We start from the raw sequence: 22,095 nt of genomic DNA on the forward strand, positions 1-22,095 counted from the left end.
CCCAAATTGTAACTCTCCTTTGACATCTGCAAGGTTGCAACTTCTCCCTCCTTTTCTTCGGCATCATATGTCTCTTTCTCCACAATCTCAAGGCTCTCAAATTTCCCTAACTGTTCAGTTAGAACTTCTTGCTTCAAATCTTTATCAGCTTCCACAATGTTATTTAATGTCAAGGCCAAAGTGTTCACACTTGTAGTCAAAACATTGGTTTGGTCTTGTAACTTTCCCAAGAGAACAAGTATTCTGTTAAGTTCAGTATGAGTTTTACTTCCTTCAGCCATTCTTGTAATGTCTCTACCCCCCACCAGGGGGATTTTTAGTTCTTTAATGCCTTTCCATTTAAATCAAGTAAACAAATTAGTTTGTATCAAGAAATTGCAACCAATGTGTCCAACAGAAGCGGCAGAAACAAAGTTCCCCTTTCCTTTCTTTTTGACAGCTAATTTGACAGCTGTCAAGTTCTTCTATACTTCCTCCACAGGCTGTCTCACGGGACACCCCCGGGTTCGGGGGGGTAAAACTTTAGCTCCCAAAGTTACTTTTATCCTCCGGTAAGATTCTTTTAACGTCAAACCATGAAGGTTAAACACTTTTAGAAAAAAGAAGAGATTTTCTCGACATTAAATAGCAAGCTCTTTGCTTTAAAATATTTACAAAGGGGGGGGGACTTCCTTTTTGACCCTTCCCCGCTTGTGCCTAATTCAGCAAAATTTCTTTAAATTTCAAATTCCCTATTAACTCACGGGTTCTTACTTTAAGTCCGAATGTTCCAAGGAAAAAGTCAGCGCTTCTCCGACAATGGCTTGCGGCTTCGCTCCGCAGAAGGAGCAGTCTACTCACAGCACCACGCCGTACCCCGTCCCCTTTCCGGAGCCTTTAAAAAGGCTCTTTCGCAGTTTGGGGGGGCGCAAATGGTGCCCGCCAAGTCACCACGCTCACAGGCATCTGCGCCTGTGATTTTTAAAGGTCCCCGCGTTGCTGCCGCGGACAAGACCCCATCCTGCGGAGCCGATTCCCTCCGGAGCTCGGAGGGAATCCGCCATTAGTCGATGGCGCCAACCCGGAAGTCTAACCTGATCTCGTTTTTTGACAGAATTACAAGCCTGGTAGATGAAGGGAACGCAGTGGATGTAGCCTACCTTGATTTCAGCAAGGCATTTGACAAGGTGCCCCATGATATTCTTGTAAAGAAGCTGGTAAAATGCGGACTTGACTATGCTACCACTCAGTGGATTTGTAATGGATTTGTAACTGGCTGACTGACCCAAAGGGTGCTCATCAATGGTTCTTCTTCATCCTGGAGAAGAGTGACTAGTGGGGTGCCACAGGGTTCTGTCTTGGGCCCAGTCTTATTCAACATCTTTATCAACGACTTGGATGATGGACTCAAGGGCATCCTGATCAAATTTGCAGATGACACCAAACTGGGAGGGGTGGCTAACACCCCAGAGGACAGGATCACACTTCAAAATGACCTTGACAGATTAGAGAACTGGGCCCAAACAAACAAGATGAATTTTAACAGGGAGAAATGTAAAGTATTGCACTTTGGCAAAAAGAGAGAGAGAGAGAGAGAGAGAGAGAGAGAGAGAGAGAGAGAGGCACAAATACAAGATGGGTGACACCTGGCTTGAGAGCAGTACATGTGAAAAGGATCTAGGAGTCTTGGTTGACCACAAACTTGACATGAGCCAACAGTGTGACGCGGCAGCTAAAAAAGCCAATGCAATTCTGGGCTGCATCAATAGGAGTATAGCATCTAGATCAAGGGAAGTAATAGTGCCACTGCATTCTGCTCTGGTCAGACCTCACCTGGAGTACTGTGTCCAGTTCTGGGCACCACAGTTCAAGAAGGACACTGACAAACTGGAACGTGTCCAGAGGAGGGCAACCAAAATGGTCAAAGGCCTGGAAACAATGCCTTATGAGGAACGGCTAAGGGAGCTGGGCATGTTTAGCCTGCAGAAGAGGAGGTTAAGGGGTGATATGATAGCCATGTTCAAATATATAAAAGGATGTCACATAGAGGAGGGAGAAAGGTTGTTTTCTGCTGCTCCAGAGAAGCGGACACGGAGCAATGGATCCAAACTACAAGAAAGAAGATTCCACCTAAACATTAGGAAGAACTTCCTGACAGTAAGAGCTGTTCGACAGTGGAATTTCCTGCCAAGGAGTGTGGTGGAGTCTCCCTCTTTGGAGGTCTTTAAGCAGAGGCTTGACAACCATATGTCAGCTCTGATGGTGTTTCCTGCTTGGCAGGGGGTTGGACTCGATGGCCCTTGTGGTCTCTTCCAACTCTATGATTCTATGATTCTATGATTCTACTAGGTGGGTGTGAATAGCTGAAGCCCCAGGTGTCAAGCCCCCAAATCAAACTAGAGAACTTCCTTCCTAAGATAACAATTTACACATTTGGAGACTGTCGGTCTGCAGGGTTAAAGCAACAGACCTCTTTCCCATAACTCTTGTGGCTTTTTGATTACCCACCATACTCTGCTCCTTTCTTGACCAAAGTTTGAAATCCTTAACTTCATTACAAATGTGCAACAATAGACTATCCCAGGGAGTTGACTCAGAGACGGGGCTTTTCATGCCGGACTATTTTGAGTTGGGCGATGGTCTGCGCCTACAGATCTGTACACAGAATCTGGCGACCATTCAGGTCATCTTCTGCTCTTTGCCTAACAGCAAAAGGTCAAATTTTTGCTTTTGTGGGAGGTCGGTGAGCCTCACCAGTAGGGGATCCATGATCTTACTACGTGCCTCTTCATAAAAGGGACATCTAAAGAACAAGTGTTCTGGGCTTCCTATCTCTCCCAATGGACAGGTGCAAAGTCTCTGAGCATACGGGACCCTTCTAAAGGCTCCATCCAGGACCGGCGAGGGAAGAGCCACGCTTCTGGCGAGTGTAAAGGCCCTTCTTGCATCCCTAGATACAAGAAAGAAGAGATATGCTGCCGGTGCGGCTATCTCTCTCTCGATTTCTCCAATTCTATAGTTGGGGCACCTTGCACAGCCCTGCTGTCTCTCGGTGTCTAATATTCTTTGCCTGACCGTAGTGTTGTAAATAAAAATATGCCCTTTTCCCTTATGGGGTATCCGAGAGCCCATATAGAGTCCTTACATAGGTTCCCTATTGGTAGGAGAAAATAACAGAGGCCAACCAGAGAATATTGAGAAGCAAAGCAGCTAGTAAGCTTGATCTTTATTGATCTGTTGCAACAGGGTGCTCCCCTCACACACAGGAAAGGAGGAGGACCCCCCAAAATGTTGTGCAAGGGCTTATAAAGACTTTTGAAATTCCCATCCTCTAGATCAAGACCACCCCCAGAAACATTATGCATACATCACGGAAGGGGTGTAACCTAAGACCACCCCTCAGATACATCCCACCTACATCACAGAAATTTAAATGTTGTTTTTCTCTTGTCCTTGTTTATCTCCTGTCTGGCAGGTTACTTGATTGGATTTCCTGGGGAGCCTGGCCATTCTTTTGTAGTGGTAAAATACTTATTTCCTGGGCCAGGTCACAGGCTCACACCTTTATTCAAACACAGATTAAGACAGGATTTGTGAAGGAAGAGACAATGGGGAGGCTTTTCCATTTTGACCATGCAGAGAAACATTTGCTCAGTTTAGGAATCAAAATGGTTCCAGGTTGGCTTTCCTGTGCTGATCTATGTACGTGTGGTTATGAACGTTGCCATATATCTAAGACCATACAATTCCTATCACAGTAGCATTTGCCTGGCCCAAGCCCAGACTTAGAAGGGCTTGAGGGGCAAAACCCAGTTTCCGGAGGGTGTTCAGGACTGCAGTCTGTGAGCCCGACTGGAATTGGTCAGAGAGGATCAAAGGGGCTATCCCTCGGGGGAGCAGATTCAATGTCAGCCATTTGTAGATTGATGTTAGGCAGATGCTAGCCTCCACTCTCATCATCCCCGTTTCCAATCTAATCCATGCATTTGAGACAAAATCTGGGAACTTGGGGGAGAGCTCTAAGAAGAGGGAATCAAACTGATTCTAAGCCAAAGGTCAGGTGGAACAACTCTGTCTTTTTGGCCCTGCGGAAAGAAATCAGATCCTGCAGGGCCCTGGTCTCATGAGGCAGAGTGTTCCACCAGGCCGGAGCCAGTGTTGAAAAGGCCCTGGCTCTGGCTGAGGCTAATCTAACTTCCTTAGGGCCTGAGACCTCTAGGGTGTTGCTATATATGGACCTTAAGGTCCTCCGTGGGGCATACCGGGAGAGGCGGTCCCATAGGAACGAGGGTCCTAGGCCATGAAGGGCTTTAAAGGTCAAAACCAGCACCTTAAATCTGACCCTGTACTCCACCGGGAGCCAGTGCAGCTTGAAAAGCACTGGGTGAATATGCTCCCATGGCAGAGACCCCGTGAGGAGCCTCGCTGCAGCATTCTGCCCCCGCTGGAGTTTCTGGGACAGCTTCAAGGGCAGCCCCACGTAGAGCAAATTACAGTAGTCAAGCCTGGAGGTGATCATCGCATGGATCACTGTGGCCAGGTTGGGTCGGGAAAGGTAAGGGACCAACTGCTTGATGCGGCGAAGGTGGAAAAATGTCGCCTTGGCTGTTGTAACCTGCGCCTCCATGGAAAGGGAGGTGTCAAGGATTACACCCAAACTCTTAACCGAAGGCTTAAATGAATAGAAGGATGAATAAGGTCTCTAAGGAAATGGAGGCCAGAGATTTTTAGTTTGTTTCCCAACCTACCTCGTCTGTGCTTTCCTGCTCAATACAAAATCATGAATGGGTCTGATCCATTCTTCACATTCTGACGTTCCTGTTTCTCTTTTCTCATGGACAGGGAATTGATTTTGATGAAGATCAAATATCGGAAATCAGCCTGGAAGATGGGGAGGATCTTCCTCCAAGGTAATCCTGTGCTAATCCCCTCCCCCATAATCAATTCCTTTTAAAAAACAACCCGGTCCATTTCTATGGTGTGGTGCTTGGGGTCTTTGAAGGACGGGAGGCAATAAACCCTTTTGACAAAAGTGCTACTCCTCTCTCCCCTCAGCATCCCAACCACAGCTTCTCCGGATGCGGCTGATCTTCCTCCTGAAAGCGTCAGCAAGGACTGGCTGAAGAACAGATTTACGGATGTCGTCGCAACGATGAAGAATGGGAAGATCCGAAGGAAGGCGCTCCAAGATCTTTCCGCCCTCCTGAAGAAGATCCAGGAATATGTGAGTTGCGTGGCGAGTTCCCGCCTCCCCCACGGAAATAAAGACACAGGACACCAGTATTTTAGGTTAATGGGCAAAATTAGGCCACAACTTTATTGATTACAGGAACTGAGCGGTATTGGCTTAGGCATTGGTCCTATCGACTAACCGGCTTCAGCCCGATTGCTAGAAGACCGGCAAGGGTTAACCACCAGGAGGGGGAGTCCTGCTGATGTACATCAACTAGGAGCTCTCCCGGGGTCACCCCTCGAGGGCGTGCCTTAGGCCCTCACCTCCATAGGCTTCGGACAGGGCAATGCCCCACGGAATCCTTTACCGGACTACGCCCCCCACTCATTTGCATAACAATACCCTTACCAATGCCTAACCACCAATGCTGAGGAAGTTGTGATGATTTGCTACGAGGTAGGCAAAAAACCAAATGGCTGGTGCCAATTTGCCAAGCGGGAAAAATTCCTACCAGGCCCCTTGACGGCGACCAACCGAAGTCCATAGCAATGTCAAAGAGCCAAACCTAAAGGGTGGGAAAACCGGAGCTGCTGGGGCACTGGGAGAAAAAGGGAAATCCTCAGGCGCGCCGGCCCTAAATAGCGCTGGCCACACCTCCCAGGCCAGCCGATTGGCTGGCAAGGGAGGTGACGCGCCCGAGGATTCCCTGCTCTTGCGGGGGCTGCAAGCCAGCCCCCGAGTACGTAGGGGGAGGGCATGAAGCCCACAACCCCACCTCCTCTCCAGCTCAGAAGTGGCGTTACTGAAGGGAAGCATTGCAACCATGCAGGGCTGTCAAGGCCTTCAGGCTGCTGCTTCTGGGCCCACCCTGCAAGGTGCCCAAGGGACCATCAGGCATCCCAGCACATACTCAATTTGGAGAACAGAGCTGGGCCATAGTGAGTAAAATGGCTGAGAAAAGAAGAAAAAAGCAAACATTAGGAAAAGAGGGGTGGGAAGTCAAAAAGAACTGGATTTTTTTCTGTAGAGGATGCTAAATGTTTTGGAATGTTTGGAAGATTTAATAAAAATGTTATAGGAAAAACGGTGATGGGTTGCTTATCAGTCCCTTCTCTGGGTTTCTTCTCAGCCATCGGTAGCGGTTCATGCATCCTCCTGTGGCCAACTGGTGGCGATTTCCTGCCTTTGTGCATTGGATCCGGACCCGGAGAGCAGGCAGCGGGCAGCAGAGGCTCTCTGCCATCTTCTGCCCATCCTGCGGCACAACGAAGGTAAGTCTAGAAGAATGTATCCCAGCATGGGGTGGGGGTGAGCAAGACCCAAACTAACCCTTTGGCTTTCCTTTGCAGAGATGCTGCCACGAACATCATGGAACCGAACACTTATCACCAGAGCTGAGAAGGTCCTCAGATCCACCGGAGGACCGGTTCCTGAACTGTTCGTGAATAATTGTTACTCTCTTGCCAGGGTAAGTCGCTGTCTCTCAAGCCACGTGTTCTAGGTTCCGCAGAGGCAGCACCTGGGCTTTCTGCTCCCCAGCCCTGCCCTGTGGGCATCTCTGACCTCCCTCTCTTGCTTCAGGTCTTTGGCGCTTTTCTCCCCGCGGAGCAGCTCTTGGAGGCCATGTGCTTCCTGGCCAGAGACCTGGTTGTCGAGAGCAGCTTCAACCCACTGGATATCTCCCACTTACTGCAAGAATTCATCAAGCAGTTTGGCGGCACAAAAGTGGAGGTAAGGCATCTGCAAAGGTAGGAGAGAAGAAGATTCTCTGCTTTGGTGTAGGGGAGGCCACCTCATGCCATTGGGTGGCCAGGACACATGTTAGTTGAGAGGGGCCTGGCAATGTCAGGACAAGAACCGCAGCCAAGGGTCCTGAGAAACATGGATTCAGGGATGGGGAATCCTCCTCCTTCTGGGAGTAGACTGGCAAGCTTCTTCTCTTGGCCCACAATGGATAGGGGAACTGGTGCCCTGGAGCTGCCTGGGTTCAATACTTCCAAGGACCCTGAGTGGTACCTTGGAAGGAAGATGGCTGTGGTGGCACAGGTCAAGGGTCCCTCTTTCAATGAGCGATGGAGGGATCCACCTGCAGACAGCCCCACTTCCTTGTACTCTCCAAGCAACTCTCTCCTTTTCTCTGACAGGTGAAGGTGCTGCTGGAGGCCTTCTATAAGATCAGCCAGGGGCCTACAGTGCAAGGCAGAAGCATGGCCGTCTTCGCTTTGTCCATCTTGTCGCACCACCACCTGGCGACAGTGGTTGAATATCTCCTCCAGTTTCCTTTCGGGTATGGAGCCCTCCAGGTTCTACTGGGCTAAGGGGGAGGTTGGCAAGCTGCAGGGCTTGCTCAGAAAGCCCTTGCTGCCATTTCCTCTCTCTGGAGCATGGCAGCAAGCAGAAGACTTGAAGCTGACCATTGCTCTTGTTTTTGCATTCACAGAGACTGCGAGAGAGTGTGGAAGGAGGTGTTAGCATCGGCCGACCCAGAACAACTGATCCATCTTACGGCCAAGCAGCTTTACGAAAGCCCCTTGGCGGAATCTGCCACCCAAGTGGTAAGGACCACCTGCTTTCTGGCTTCCTTCCTCCCAGGGTAATATCTAGGGATTCCTGTATTCTGCAGGAAAGCAGATAAAGTGACTTGCACCCCTCTCTCTTCCAGCAACATCTCACCAGCCTGTTGCACGCCATCCTCAGGATGGAGGACTACAAGGCAGCTGTGCGCCAGAACTTCCCACAGCTGCTCATCGCTCTCCTGGGGATGGTTGTCAACTTCCATTACGACCTGGAATTCCTCGGGTGAGTAGTGTGTTGCAAAGGGACCAATGGAGTCCTTTCCCCTTCAGCCTCGGGGGGGGGGGGTTTTCCTGTCCAGCTTGGTTTTGCAAGGGAGGCTCTCCTTCAGGCGGCTGCTAGGGAGGAGGGATGGGGAAGGAATTTGAGCGTGTGGCAATGACCCTCCTGGTAAAACTGGCCTTGCTTTTGTTGCAGAGGGGCTAAGGAAGTTCTGCACCTCCTTCTTGGCACCACTGGAGAGCAAGTGGAGGCGGCCATCGTTGACCAACTTTTCTGCCGGGAGACTTTCAGCCAGGGGTTGTCTGCCATGGTGAGGTAAGAGGAAGAACGCGGTGACCTTCCCCAGTGGTCTGGCAAACGGAGCTGAAGGCACGGGATCGGACTGTGCCCGTTTGCTTCCTGCGGTGTCTTTGCCTTCCTTACCAAGATCTGTTTCTCCATTTCAGAGCTGTCGGAAAGCGACGCTGGTGGATCCCTCCCATGGTGGAAAGCATCATCGCTGCTCTCGAGGACCAGGATTTTGCCGGAATGCCACAAGTCGCGGCAGCTATCTACATCGAGGTGAGGGGGACGGACGCGGGAGGAAATGGGTGCAGCAAGGAGGCCCTGGCTTGGTTTCTGCTGAGTGTTGGGCTACTTTGAGCCTAAGGACTGTTTCCTGTTTTAGTGCTCCTCAGAGTAGACCCATTGGATTTGATGTACATGACAAACTTTGGTACATTCACTTCAGTGGGTTTGCTCTGTGCAGAATTGCAAATGGTGGGTAAAAGGAGAACCTGCCTCAGCCTCTCATCCCTGAAGAGTTTCTTTCTCTTTGGGCCTCTTTAGCTGCTCAGCTGCCGTCTGGAGGTCTATCCCTGTGAAGATACACTGGAGCAGCTCCTCAACTGGCTGGAACACGACCACCTGCAAGTCCGGAAGCTCAGCGTCAGAGGGATATCCCTGCTTCTGGACTCTGACATGGCAAGTGATGCTCAGAGGGAGGGAGGGGGGTACAGATCTCGATTCTAATCATGGTCCAGCACTCTTTTGCTGGCACAATACTGAAGGGCCTGTGCTAAAAGGCGTGAGGCCTTTCAGACCTTTGAAAAGATTCTCTCTTTTGTGTAGGACCCTTCGCTTCTGCGGCTGTTGCTGCTGGATTCCCTCCCTTCTGCAGAAGCCGATGTCCTCCCAGAGTTGATAGAGCTAGTAGACCAAGCCTACCATTCCAGGGAGCTGGGAGAGGAAGACCTGAAGATGCTGGCGGCAACTTACTGCGGTCTGGCTGCCCATGTGAGTGTTAGGGAAAACATGACATCACACCCGGTGGAGGAGGAATGCTTTGGAAGAGGAAGGGTGGGGTTTAGACTGGCATGCAGCGGAGATGTTCTGGCTTCAGGAGGGTGTTCCTCTGGAGCACCTTCTCTTGGAAGCCTGCCTGGAAAACGCAGGGGGAGAGCCACCCCTGCCCCCAGTCTCCCCCAGGAGGAGGATAGGGGGCTGAGCAGCCTCAAAACACCCAGTGGGCAGGAGAAAGGAAGGTGATCTGCTGAGAAACATAACCTCTGATATTTTCTGCCTACAGGAGGAAGCCTCCGTCCGGGCATCAGCCATCGAACATCTGGGGCTGCTTCGGGGCTGGGTGAGAGACCAAAGGCTTCCCATAACAACAACAGAAGAGGAAGCCATTCACGAACTGGTTGTGGTCCTCATTCACCTCGAAGACGAGGACGTGGTGGCCAAGGTGAGGGCCAAAGAGGTGGACTTACACAGTAGGAGGGAGGGATTGTTCTCAGGAGCTTACAAGACTATGTACCGCAATTTGTAACCCTCTTCTCTTCTTGTGTTGCAGGCCGCAAGGAGGGCTCTTTGCCATCTAGCCCCACAAGTGAAGTGGTGGGCTCGTTCCAACAAATTTAGCCTCCACTTTGCTCTCCACCAGGCTGCCAAGCATCTGGTAAGGTCCCTCTGCTTTGTTGGCAGCTTTGCCCAGGCATGTCTCTGGGACTGCAAGGCTCTTCTGCCACACTCTCAAGCCTCTCTGATGCCAATTCTCCTTTGTCTTTGCCCACAGAGCAAGACCTTCAGCAAGGACATCCTTCGGAGTGCTGCCTTGACATGTACGAAGCCGTCCGCCAACAGGCTGCCATCAGTCTCCAGGGTGGCAGCTCTGCTTCTGGGTAAGTCAAGCAATGTTCTTCCCTGGTAGGGATGGACAGAAACATCTTGGTAACGATGGCTGGGAGGATGGACATGTCCCCAGGCCACCTGCTAGGTAGGCCTCCATCTGCGCCCAGATCTTGCTCTGAGTGAGCGTGGAGACCTCTAGAGCATACCTGTCCTCCTGCCGAGCTGCCTCTGTCTCCACTTGCTTTGCACTGAGATGACGTCCCTTTTCTTGCCTCTTTCTCTCTCTAGGTCATCTGGCTTTCCGGGATGCCAGTTTCATCCACCATCACGACATGGCATCCTATGGAACATGTGAGTGAGACGTACGGAGGGCAGGGAGGGATGCTTCTGCTGAGAAAGGTCTTCAGGGGAAGGCAAATTCTCAGATGTATGTTCAGACAGAGGTTCCACAAGATGAACATGCAAAGAGAATTGGCATGTGACTTCACTGCTCTCTCTCACACCCAAACACACCTGACGGCTGTTTTCATATTGTTGATGGATGGCTCTTTTCCTGTGTATCTCCGCCTTGCTCAACCTTTCTCCCTTGCCCCTCAGGGCTGGAAGAGATGCAGCAGCACGAGGAAGAAGGGCTCAGGCAGACAGGGAGGAGCTGCCTGAACATCATGCAGCGGGCCTATAAACATCGGAAGAAAGGCAGGGTCCAGCGCTTTTTGAGGAGGCTGCTCCACTGCGTTCACAGGGAGCCTTACCCGCAGGACTTCCTGAGCTGCATGCCAGGTGAGTGAGGCATCTGGTGGGCTATTGGGACACCTGGTGGAATGTCTGGAGGGGACGTTTCTCAAGGAGCCTCTTTCTCCTCCTGACAGAACATCCGGAGTAGCGCCAGGCCAAGGCAACGTGACATCAGAGTTGTGCTGCAGTGATACCATCTTCTGCTCTCCGCGGGATCCAGTCTGGACCAGCGCCAGGAACATCAGCGCCATCAGGATGGCCCAAGAGGAGTGGTGCTGCCCTCACGACCTTCCGTACACAGCGGTAGGAAACCTTTTTGTTGTTGTTGTGTTTCTGGTTGATGTTGTTTTGGATTGTTGATTTTTTTGATTTTGAATCTCAGGGTGGTTCACAACACCAAGTATACGAAGCACAAAATACATAATAAGAATAATCACTGCACAAAATTCATAATAAAAATATCAGAACATAATATAAATTAAAATAATAAAAACATACTAAAAAGAGCCACAAGACTAATGTATGCACACTAATAAACAATACAAGAGTCCTGAAACAACACTCCAGCCCACCAATACAAAATCTAAATCAACATAACACATTTAACAACCAACCCCACCTTCTTGAAGAAGGCTGATATATTAGATTTAGAAGGTTGGAATACGAGGTTTACATGGCACGCCTACCTATCATACAACAAAGTGGCAGTGCATAAGGACTTTTAAAATCATATAGTCAGAATTTCATTATACAAGGTCTGGGATAAGTACCACAGACTATTAGAGCCCCAAATACCCTGGTGGGTATCCCCAGTGGAGATGATAACGGTAAAAAAGACAAACATGGACACAAATTGGGCAACTTACCAACAATTAATAAAGGTGGAACTGGGCCAATTAAAAATCGTATGAAGAAATTAAACAGTATTGTAACGGCTGGATTCAGTATCACCAAATAGTGCATATATTTAATCAGGATAAGAAAATTGGTTTTAGAGAAAAGAAGTCATTATTACAAAATGACTTGTATTATTAGTACAAACTAATAAAAAGACCCTATCTAGGATGTATGATCTACTTCTGGAATGGGAACTCAAGGATGAGATGCTAAAGGACGTTATGATAAAGTGGGCACAGGATTTTGGCCACAACATAATGTTAGCTGTGGAAATTTGACATCAAGTTCACAGCATGCTATACAATAAGGGAGAATCTAATGAAAATGATCTACCGATGATACCTAACCCCTGCCCCAAGGAATCGGCAAAAAACTATAAGCAAAAAAACAATGTGTGCTGGAGATGTAACACCGAGATAGGAACAATGTACTATATATGGTGGGCTGTAAGGAGATAAAAAGCTTTTGGAACAAAGTTCATGAAGAAATCATTAAGATTTTTTTAAAAACCATTCAATAAGAAACCAGAAGCGTATGTTGCAAACCTATAAGGAATACCTGTTACCCATTTAAAATATGCTCAAGAATCGACAGACGCAGCAATGGTTATCATTTATAAGGGCCTGTAATTTTGGCAACTCATCCTCAGTAGTGTTGTTGAGGTCATGAAACTTCACTCTGCATTTGCCTTCCGGGACTATTTTACAAAAACCTCTTGATTTGGCGAGGAGATAGTCAGGAGCAAGTCTATTAGCTGCTGCTATCTGGTTCAAATCCTCAATCTCAGACTGCAACTGTCGGAGGATATGTGTAGTGGCATTGATGGTTTTCTCCAACCTGCATGTTAGGGCAAATAGTGCTTCACGGTTTTGTTCAGCCACAACTCCCGGATGTATGCCGATGGTGAGGATGCTAACGAAGCCTCCACCAACAGCACCCACAGACCAGGCCAGGAAAATCTCATCACTGCACTGTTCCCCTTGGACCTCTCCTCTTTCTGTTTCTAAGAGAGGGTAGAGGAGGAAAAGCCTCCACAGTTACAGGGAAAGTAAAGGCACCTATTCCCACACACTGATAATTACCAGGGTGGTAATTAGTGGCTAGTCCACCATACAAGAACCAATGATTGGGGTCCTTGATCAGCCAGCCAGAACAGATGGATCCCTGTCCGGTGAAGTTGACTGCATATTGGGGAAAGTATGGATACAGATCTGAGGATGTGGTGTTGCTTTGGTAAAAGGCGTTGAAGGAACCCCACAACCAAAACTTAGCAGTGCACTGTGTGTAATTTCCCAGCCAACCTTTATGTTGGTGGTGCTGGACATGCGACCAATCTTTCCATTTGGCGTTCCATGATCCAGAGGCATAACAACAAAAGCACAAGCCCTGGGTGGTTCTGGAGAACCGGAAATATTGGTAGGAGGTATCATTCATTTCAGAAGGAGGTGTCACGAAAAGGCCACTTTGATTATACAGTAGGCCTGCCAAGACAATGTCAGGGTCCCTGATTAGTCCTGGGATATGTCAGCTACCTTTCTAGGGTGTTCATAATAAAGGGTGACATTTTCTCCATATATTTGAAGCATCTGCTTAGCATTCTTTACAAAAACATTTTCTTTTGTCATTGGTCTCCTCAAGGTCACATCAGGGTTAACATCAACTTCATCATGATCAAGGAACTCCATGGGTTCAAGGAGCCCAAGGATACCAACAATTCCTCCTGGGTAGTAAAAGAAGATAAGAAGGAGAACAGCTATTATTACTGTAAGAAGAACTGGAGGTAACCAAGATCAGAGCCATCCTGGAGAGTGAGCCAACCCTCTGTTCAGCCGCACCCCTCTTCATCAAACATATCTTTTAATTTATAAAATCCCTGATCTTCTAATTTCTTCCACCAACTAGGCTCCCTTTGACCCTCCTGCATATATTTTAACGGCATCCACCTTGAGTATGTTGGCATCCATTTTGTATTCCAGTTCTTCCGGATTCCTAACACAGTTTTCCTTGGTCCTATTGTCTTCTTAAAAGCTGTGTTAATATCTCTGTTAAATAGCCCTTCTCTTCCTATTCTTTCATTTATTTCATTCTCCAGTCTTATCCATTTAATCCCTTCCTTATATCCAATATCTATTCGATTTTTCAATTGGAACGTTTCATAGTAAAATTCTAAGTTCAGTATTCCCCATCCCATCTCTTCTTGAGATGAATAATTTACTATGTCTGGGGTTCTAACTCTTTTACTTCCAAAAATCCAATTTTAAAATACCTTATTCCATGTTTTGAACCATATTTTCCTAATGGGTAGTGTAATTACTTTATACCTTATTACTATATTTATTTCAATATAATAATTTCGGTACCAAAAACATTTTAACTGCTCTAACCCTACCTAGAATAAATAAATTCTTATTATTCCATGGTTTTATATCCTTCTTGATCTTTCTCCACGCTTCTTTGTAATTTACATCTGGAATCCTAGCACTATTTTTAATAACATTTACCCCAAGTATTCAATTTTTTTCCTATTGATATCCATCTTTGTCATTTTTGCAATTTCCTTCTTCTCCTCTTTCTTTACATCCCAAAATAAAATTTCAGACTTCTCCAAATTTACTCCCCGACTCCTCTTTAAAGTCCTTCAGGATTATCATAAGTTCTCTTACACCCTCTAAGGGGTTTGTAAATAATAATAGGATAGCAGCTGCATACATGTTTAACTTAATTTCTTCCTTTCCTTTCTTATATCCTTTTATCCTTACTGAGTTTCGAATTCTGTCTGCCAAGTACTCCATACCCAATGCAAATAGTAGTGGTGAGAGTGAACATCCTTGTTTAACTCCTCTTTGTATATTGAATTGATCTGGAACCCCCTCATTCACTCTGACCACAGCCTTCCGTTTTCTATACAATTCCCGGATTGCTTCGACAGAGTTCTCTTCTAATCCTACCTCCTGCATAATATTCCATAAGAATTTATGTCTAATTGTGTCGAAGGCCTTATACACATCCAATTTTAAGACCACCAATTTTCCTTTTACCCTGCTTGTTAATAAATTTATTTATTAAAACAATAAAACAAAAAAACAAAAAACAAAAAAACAAAAAAAACAAAAAATAAAAAATTTATATTTATTAAATGTATTTATTAAAACACATTTCTTATATGATGGCCTATGTATCTTCCCTTAACAAATCCATATTGATCTTCCTTAATTATTTTAGGTAGTACCTTTTCCAGTCGCCTTGCCAGGATCTTTGTAAATATCTTATAGTCTTGATTTAATAGGCTAATTGGTCTGTATGACCCCACCTCTGTAGGGTCCTTTTGTAGTTTTTCAATTACTACTATTTCCACTAGTTTCCAAGTATCTGGGGCTTTCCCCCCTTCTAAGATATTATGAAATACTTTTTTTCAGTTTTGAGCCCAGGATATCAATTGTTTCTTTATAAAGGTCTGCCGTAATTCCATCTAATCCTGGGGATTTCTTACTTTTAAATGATTTAACTACATTCTCTATTTCTTCCAGAGAAATTTCCTCCTTCAGTCTTCATCTATCAGTTTCTTCGATTTTAAACCCTAAACTTTCCCTACTTATATTTTTATTTTCTTCTTTATATAAAGATTGATAGAATTCTGCAAATTCTTTCTTTATTTCTCTAGAGCTTTGTGTAAGTATTTTCCTTCTGGTCTTAATGGCCTTCACCCTCTGTTTATCCCTCCTTTTCTTTAAATAGTTTGCCAGTCTCTTATATGATCCTATTGAGGTTCTCTGAAAATAATTTTGGATCATATTATCTCTCTTCCAGCTATATCCAGCTCATCCAATTCCTGTTTTAACTTTCTTAACTGCTCCTGTTGCTGTTGCAAGATTTAATTTTTTCTTGTCTCCCCAAGTACCAATCCTTCTTAATCGCAATCTCTTTCAGTATACAATGTCCTCTTATAACAGCTTTGAAAGCGTCCCATACTACCGGGATCTCGGCTGAAGCATTGTTTTCTTTAAAATACCAACCAATCTGTTTTCTAATATATTCCCTGTCAATCTCTTTTGCCATTATTAGGTTATTGTACCGCCATCTCCTACTTTTTCCATCCTCTTCCAGTCCCAGCTCCACAAATAGTGGAGTATGGTCTGAAATCCATATTCCCATAGTCTTTGCTGTTCTAACACTGATTTCATTCCCTTCTTTAATTAGCTCGTAGTCAATATAAGAGAAAGTCTTGTGTCTTTAATTTTTAAGAATATAAATCTACCATCGTTATCTTTTTTCTGGCTCAGAGCCTCCGGCTTAAGATTTGCATTACATAGTATAGCGACCCCTCTAGCCTTGTTCGTCGCTTTCGATTCTGCTATTAGGCCCCATTGCTGAGAGCATAACAAAGGTCGGTTGTTTGCTTCGGCTCTATGAGTCTCCAGAAGGCATAGTATATCCACTTTCATTTTCTTTGACAATGTCAGTACCCTGTAGCGTTTGGTGTTTGAGGCCAGCCCGTTAACATTTAAAGATAAAACCTTTAAAGATCTATCCATTATCCCAGCTACTGATTGTTTTTTGAATCCCTCTGTGTACATATATTATATTTTCAATTCTGGCCCATTCAACTCCCCACTGAGACTCAGTTAGGGATCTCCATGATCCCTGTCTCATGGTATCTTGGAGAACCACACTCCTCTCCCTTCGCTCTTGGAAAGTTTATATCAGAAAAAGCAACATATATATATTTACAAAAGACCATTTTAGATGTCGCTAGTATATATTATTTCTTGCTGTTTCCTTCCCCTCTTGACTTCTGTCTTCTTTTATTCTCTTGTCTCTGCACTGGAGATTCTTGAGATTCTTCACTCGACTCTCCCTGTTGGTCTACCTGTAATTCTTCCGAACATGAGAGTTCTTGCTCAGTCTGTCATTGTAATCCAACTCCTAAATCAGCTAGCATTTTTTTGCTTCACCAGGGTTCTTAGCAGAATATTTCCTGCTGTCTTTAAAAACCAACAGTGTAGCAGGGTAGGCCCAGGTAAAGAGGATTTTATGACTGTAGAGAGCTTTTCCAGGTCTGTATTCCCAATATCTTCAGAAATACCAGAGAATTTTAAATTCCTTCTGCGCTGTCTATCGTTCATTTGTGAAATCCTTTTTGTCAGAGATTCTATTTTGTTTACGTTTGCATCAGCTACCTCTTTTGCATACTCTGCTATTTTCAGAACTTTTTCTACTGTAGCAGTCATTCTTCTCATCTCTCCTTTCAAGTCTTGCATATCAGTGCGGACATTTGCTTCCGAACGCTGAATCATTTCACCCAGCTTTTTCAAAGACTTGGCCATCTTGTTAAGTTCTTCTCAAGTCTTTCCCAAATAAATAGATAAACCACCGCTTTAAACACTAAATCACCCCAATCCAGGACTTGGACCTAAGACCAGTTTTCAGTGAGTTAGTTCAGCTATCAGTTTGCAGAGTTATTTGTTTTTCAGGCTTCTAATTAGTAAAGTTCCAAGAGCGAGACCCACGCCGACGCATGCACAGTTCTGCTTGCACCTGGCTTTAGAGCTACTACAATTGGTGGTAATTTCAATTCTGCCCCTTTAGGCGTGAAGGCTATTTGAGCTTGATTTTTAGATAGAAAATCACGTCCCAAAAGGGGAATGGGACATTCTGGTACATAAAGAAACTGATGAGTGAGGGACCTCCCTCCAGTCTGGCACTCTTGAGGTTCCAGAAAGGGTTTTAGGGTTTTATTGCCAGCTCAGACTGGTTTGAACAGGTCTAGGCTGGTTTGAACCGGTCTGAGCCAGGTGGTACGGGTCCAAACCAGTTGGAACTGGTTCAGACTGGTTGGAACCGGTCCAAGCCAGTTTGAACCAGCTGAAACTAGTTGGGAAAAGTCCAGGTGGGTTCCAACTTGCCCAGACCAGTTTGAACTGGCCCAGACTGGTTGGAACTGGCTCAGAATGCTTGGAACAGGTCTAGGCCGGTTTGAGCTGGTCCAAGTCGGTTGAAACAGGTCCAAGCCGGTTCAAACCGGTCTAAGCCAGTTTGAACCAGTCTAGGTCGATTTATGCCGGTCCAAGTCAGTTTGAACAGGTCTAGGCTGGTTTGAAATGGCCCAAGCCAGTTTGAGCAGTTCCAAGTGGGTTAGAACTGGCCCAGACAGGTTGGAGCAGGTCCAGACCACTTGGAGCAGGTGCAGGTCATTTAAAACTGAATTTGACCGGTTCAAACCAGCCTAGACCAGTTCAAACCGGCTTCGACTGGCACAAATCAGCTTGGACTGGTTCAAACCAGTCTAGACCTGTTCCAACCAGTCTGGCCAGTTCCAAGTGGTCTGTGCAAGTTGGAACCTGCCTCGACCTTTTCCAACTGCTTTGGGCTGGCTCCAACCGGTGTGGACCGGACCCAACTGGTATCAACTGGTCCCAACTGGTCTGGGCTGGTTCCAAGTGACATAGTCCTGTTCCAACCGGCCTGGACCTGTTGTAACCAGCTTGGTCCAGTTTCAAATGACCTGCACCTGCTGCAACTCGTCCTGGACCTGCTCCAACCTGTCTGGGCCAGTTCCAACTCACTTGGAACTGCTCAAACTGGCTTGGGCCATTTCAAACTGGCCTAGACCTGTTCAAACGGGCCAAGACCGGTTCAAACTGGCCAAGACTGGTTCTAACCATCTTGGACCTGTTTCAACCGACTTGGACCAGTTCAAACCAGCCTAGAACTTTTCCAACCAGTCTGAGGTCTAGGCTGGTTTGAACTGGCCCAAGCCAGTTTGAACAGTTCCAGACAGCTTCAAGCAGGTCCCGGTTGGAACAGGACTAGGTCACTTGGAACCAGCCCAGATCAGTTGGAACCAGTTTATACCAGTTGGGTCCGGTTCACACCGGTTGGAACCAGCTCAAAGCAGTTGGAGAAGGTCGAGGCGGGTTCCAACTTGCACAGACCATTTGGAACTCGCCCAGACTGGTTGGAACCGGTCCAGGCCTGTTTGAACGGGTCTAGGCTGATTTGAACAGTTCCAAGTGGGTTGGAACTGGTCCAGACAGGTTGGAGCAGGTCCAGGCCAGTTGGAACAGGTGCAGGTCATTTGAAACTGGCCCAAGCTGGTTGGAACAGGTCCAGGCTGGTTGGAACAGGTCAATATCACTTGGAACCAGCCCAGACCAGTTGGAATCATTTAATACCAGTTGGATCCAGCCCAAACCAATTGGAAAAGGTCCAGGCGGGTTCCAACTTGCTCAGATGAGTTTGAACTGCCCAGACTGGTTGGAACTAGCTCAGACTGGTTGGAAGAGGTCTAGACTGGTTTGAACCAGTCCAAGCTGATTTGTGCCGGTCGAAGCTGGTTTGAACTGGTCTAGGCTGGTTTGAACCGGTCAAATTCAGTTTCAAAAGACCTGCACCTGCTCCAACTGGTCTGGACCTGCTCCTACCTGTCTGGGCCAGTTCCAACCCACTTGGAACTGTTCAAACTGGCTTAGGCCGTTTCAAACCTAGACCTGTTCAAACCGGCCAAGACCGGTTCAAACTGGCTTGTACCGGCATAAATCGACCTAGACCGGTTCAAACTGGCCTAGACTGGTTCGAACTGGCTTGGACCTGTTTCAACCAACCTGGACCGGTTCAAACCCGTCTAAACCTGTTCCAACCAGTCTGGGCCGGTCTGAACCACTTCTAACCGGTCTGAACCACTTCCAACCAGTTTTGGACCTGTACCACCCAGCTTGGACCGGTTCAAACCAACCTAGACCTGTTCAAACCAGTCTGAGCTGGCAATAAAACTCTAAAACCCTTTCTGCAACCCCAAGAGTGCCAGATTGGAGGGAGGTCCCTCACTCATCAGTTTCTTTATGTACTAGAATGTCCAATTTCCCTTTTGGGGTGTGATTTTCTATCTAAAATTCAAGCTCAAATAGCCTTCACGAATAAAGGGGCAGAATTGAAATTACCACCAATTGTAGTAGGAATAAAGACACATGACACCGTTATTTGAAGGTTAATGGGCTAAAATAGCCCGCAACTTTATTGGTTACAGGTGATGAGTGCTATTGGCTTAGGCATTGGTCCTATCCGACTATCCAGCTTCAGCCTGCTTGCTTGAAGACCCGGAAGGGTTGACACCAGCAGGGGGAGCCCTGCTGATGCACATCAACTAGGCACTCCCCCAGGGTCACCGCTCGGGGGCGTGCCTTGGGCCCTGGCCTCCATAGGCTTTGGACGGGGCCACCCCCCACCCCCGAATCCTTTACCGGACTAGCCTTCAATATCCGGGGGGAGGTGATAGCGCTCCCCCCCCATACATCTACATAACAATACCCATACCAGTGCCTAACCACCACTCGAGCAAAGCTTGCCGCCAATACCCTCAGACCTGCAACCAATCCCTAATCCCCGCAGATATGTCAGCCAACCAAACATCGTTTCTCGCATTGGAAAGATGCACGCCGCCCTCGCAGTAGAGGGTCACCTTGCTGAACTGGATGTTGGCTTTTACAGGCACAAACCGGCCTAGACCGGTTCAAACTGGCCTAGACTGGTTCCAACCAGCTTGGACCTGTTTCAACCAACTTGGACCGGTTCAAAACAGCCTAGACCAGTTCCAACCAGTCTGAGCCAGTTCCAATTGGTCTGGGCATGTTGGAACCTGCCTGGACTTTTCTCCAACTAGTTTGAGCTGGTTCAAACTGGCCTAGACCGGTTTTAACTGGCTTGGACCTGTTGCACTCAACTTTGACCGGTTCAAACCAGCCTAGACCTGTTTCAACCACTTCAAACGGTCTGGGGAAGTTGGAGTCTGCCTGGACTTCTTCAAACTGGTTTGGGCTGGTTCCTACCGGCTTGTACCGGATCCAACCAGTATGACCTGGTTCCAACAGGTCTGGGCTGGTTCCAAGTGACATAAACCTGTTCCAACCGGCTTGGCCCTGTTCCAACCAATCTGGGCCAGTTCATACCAGTCTGGGCAAGTTGCAACCCGCCTGGAATTTTTCAACTCGTTTGGTCTGGTTCCAAACGTCTTGGATCGGATCTAACTATTATCAACTGTTTCCAACAGGTCTGGGCTGGTTCCAAGAGACTCCTGTTCAAACTGACCTGGACCTGTTCCAAGCAGTCTGGGCCAGTTTAAACTTTGGACCGGCACAAACTGGCCTCGACCAGTTGTATCCATTCCTTAACCCAACAAAGAGCTGCAGCTTCAAAGTAAATCTTCAAATCTGGCAGGGAGAATCCCCCTCTTTCTTTTGAGTCCGTTAGTAGTTTATACTTAATTCTGGGTTTCCCCCCCTGCCAGATAAATCTAGATAAAATTTTCTGCCATTCTTTAAAACATTTCACATTCTCAATAACTGGGAGGACTTGAAACAACAACAGCATCTTTGGCAATACATCCATCTTAACCACAGAAATCCGACCTATTAATGACAATTTTACATTTGACCAAATCTCCAGATCTCTCTTGATTTCATTCCATAATTTCTCATAATTATCTTTGTAGAAGTTCAAATTTTTCACTGACAAATTAACCCCCAGATATTAAACTTTTTTCACAAAGACTAGGCCTGTCTTTTTTTGTAATAATTTTCTTTCCTCATTGTCCAGACTTTTCTCTAATACTTTGGTTTTGCTCTCATTTAACTTAAATCCTGCTACCTGTCTGAACTCCTGTATCATCTCCAGTGCTTTTACTGCACTGGAGTCTGGATACTGAAGCGTCAACACCAAGTCATCAGCAAAGGCTTTTAATTTATATTGTTAGGATCCTACCACTATACCTTTAATTTGTTCTTCTGTCCTTATCATACTTAACAAGACCTCAAGGACCGAGATAAAAAGCAGAGGGGAAAGTGGGCACCCTTGCCTGGTTCCCTTCTCAATTTTAATTTCCTCCTATACCACATTATTTATTTTAATTTTAACTTTTTGTTCATGATAAATTGCATTGATACCATTTAAGAATTCCCGACCCACCCCAATACTTTCTTAATTTTGTGTCATAAAATTCCAAGATACATTGTCAAAGGCCTTCTCCGCATCAATGAACATTAACATTGCTTTACAGATTTTTTTGCTTCCAATTTTCCCATAATATCTACTATATTCCTGATATTATCTTTGATATGTCTTCCAGGCAGAAAACCTGTCGGGTTCTCATGTATAAGACCTTCTTAAGCTTGTTATATTGGCAAAGATTTTGTAATCCACATTAAGTAGGGAAATTGGTCTATAATTTTTGACGTTCAATCTATCTTGATCTTGTTTTGCAATCAGAGTAATATAGGCTTCCTTCCAGGTTTCGGGTGCTTTGTCCCCTCCTATAATCTTATTGCAAACTTCTAACAATGGCTGGATAAGCCAGTCTTTCAATGTCTTATAGTATTTTGCTGATAAACCATCTGGTCCTGGGGCCTTGCCAA

At 46.5% G+C, this 22,095-nt stretch overlaps 1 protein-coding gene and 1 long non-coding RNA gene across 2 annotated transcripts; both read left to right on the forward strand.

Annotated features, from left to right (window-relative positions):
• Positions 1-4,764: 4,764 nt before the first annotated feature.
• Positions 4,765-6,486, forward strand: LOC309347571. Its single transcript, XR_014158984.1, has 3 exons — positions 4,765-4,889; positions 5,035-5,203; positions 6,282-6,486. It is a non-coding gene; the product is annotated as an uncharacterized lncRNA (long non-coding RNA).
• Positions 6,487-6,503: 17 nt separating this feature from the next.
• LOC309347186 (maestro heat-like repeat family member 5) lies at positions 6,504-11,259 on the forward strand (the record flags this gene model as incomplete). The annotated part of the gene is made up of 15 exons (XM_081871527.1): positions 6,504-6,620; positions 6,734-6,883; positions 7,297-7,439; positions 7,593-7,707; positions 7,815-7,951; positions 8,144-8,263; positions 8,395-8,509; positions 8,777-8,911; positions 9,059-9,223; positions 9,516-9,674; positions 9,783-9,887; positions 10,005-10,110; positions 10,349-10,411; positions 10,658-10,840; positions 10,930-11,259. 15 exons carry the CDS (start codon positions 6,504-6,506, stop codon positions 10,941-10,943), a joined length of 1,827 nt encoding a protein of 608 aa, XP_081727653.1. The 3' UTR covers positions 10,944-11,259.
• Between the last annotated feature and the right edge of the window lie 10,836 nt (positions 11,260-22,095).

Source organism: Podarcis erhardii (assembly GCF_964252035.2).
Source record: "Podarcis erhardii genome assembly, chromosome: 7".
Lineage (NCBI taxonomy): Eukaryota > Metazoa > Chordata > Lepidosauria > Squamata > Lacertidae > Podarcis > Podarcis erhardii.